Source organism: Lactuca virosa, chromosome 9 (assembly GCF_052849685.1).
Source record: "Lactuca virosa cultivar CGN04683 chromosome 9, Lactuca_virosa_CGN04683_v6, whole genome shotgun sequence".
Taxonomy (NCBI): Eukaryota; Viridiplantae; Streptophyta; class Magnoliopsida; order Asterales; family Asteraceae; genus Lactuca; species Lactuca virosa.
In genome coordinates, this window is record NC_136434.1 from 196169819 (window position 1) to 196171546 (window position 1728).

General features: G+C 38.8%; 1 protein-coding gene across 1 annotated transcript; it reads right to left on the minus strand.

The window, feature by feature from the left end:
• Positions 1–472: 472 nt before the first annotated feature.
• On the minus strand, positions 473–1507 carry LOC145140168 (uncharacterized). Its single transcript, XM_079073750.1, has one exon. It carries the CDS (start codon positions 1505–1507, stop codon positions 473–475), a length of 1035 nt encoding a protein of 344 aa, XP_078929876.1.
• Between the last annotated feature and the right edge of the window lie 221 nt (positions 1508–1728).

A 1728-nucleotide genomic window follows, 5' to 3' on the forward strand; every position in this document is an offset into this window, starting at 1 on the left:
CTCACCAAGAACTTGCAACAGGAAACGACTTTCTACTTTGTTTTCCATAAACACACCCCTCACAAAAACCAACTTCACCAATATTTGGCAGCCCAAAAACCATCTCCTTTCTGCTTAGCAATCTCAGCTCATTTACATTCAAATGTCCATATCGTAGATGCCAAAGCCTGGCCTCATTATCACAACTAACTGTTAATGCTTTATAATCTTTTGTAACATCGAGAGGGAACACTTGATTTTGAGTCATTTGGACAATAGCCATAGGCTGCCCATATTTCTTGTTAATTATGGAACACGTGTCATCATCAAATACCACACGATGTCCACTTCTCATTAGCTGTCCAATACTCAGTAAGTTGTATGCTAAACTTGGTACAAATTGAACATCATGAAGAACTTTAGTATTACCTTGCATGGTTTCGATAGTAATTGTACCTTCGCCTTTAACGTCAATCTTTCGGTCATTCCCAAGTCAGACTTCACTTTTCTTTGTTTCATCAAGATCTCGGAATGAAGATCTTGAACCAGACATGTGATTCGAGCATCCACTGTCTATATACCACACACGATCTGAAACATTAGTAGTTGTAGACATAGTCATAAATAACCTACCTTCTTCTTCCACCTTTTCAGTAAAGTTAGCTTTATTTTCATCTTTTTGCTTGGTACAACAATCAGCTTCAACATGTCCAGACCTATTACAATACCGACATTGCAAGTTGCTCTTTTGGTAACGTTGATCTGCAAAGTTTCCTCTTCCTCTTCCACGACCACGACCTCGAAAAGTGCCTCTTCCTTGGCCACGACCACCGGAAGAACCACCAGATTTTTCTGGCCTCCCTTTAGAAGAATTGCCTCTTACTTGGAATGCTTTCTCATCACCTTTTTCGATGCCCCTGTTTAACCTTTCTTCGTGTGCAATCAAAGAACTCATCAACTCATCAAACGTGTAAGTTGATAAGTCCTTATATTCTTCAATCGCGACAACAACATGATTAAATTCCTTGGTCAGGCTTCGTAGGACTTTGCTTACTATTGTTTCTTCACTAACATTTTCACCATAAGTTTTCATGTGACTGACAAGTCTAGATACTGTAGAAAGAAATACTTGCACAGATTCCTTTTCTTTCATAACCAAAGTTTCAAATTCACGAAGAAGTGATTGAAGTTTCACAGTGATTACCTTTTTATCACCCATATATTCTTGCTTCAAAATTTCCCATGCCTCCGTGGATGTTGATGCTGCAGCAATACAAGGAAATATTTCATCATCCAACGCCGATTGGATGTATAGAAGAGCCTTTCTATCCTTCTTACGAGTGTCCGGCAACGGTTGATCTGGTTGAGCCGGTTCTGGAGTTGTCTCTGTGTATCCGTTCTCCACCAATTCCCAAAGCTCCTGGGATTTGAACAAAGTCTTCATTTTTAGACTCCACAAATGATATTTTTCTCCTTTGAAGACTGGAATCAGAGGCTGAGTTGCAGAATTATTGTTGTTGCTTGCCATTGCTATCTCTCTTAGGTGTTTCACTCAATTACTCCTTTCTTTTGCTTGATAAAGAAAGAATCAGATCAGAACCTGGAAGAGCTCTGATACCACTGTTGTATGTAAATAGGAGAAGAGAAAAAAAAGGATAATATTTCACTGCCAAACTGAGAAATTACAGAGCTTAAATAGGAAACAAAAACATGAACTGAAAGAAAGATAAAAAGACAGACTAGGACTCT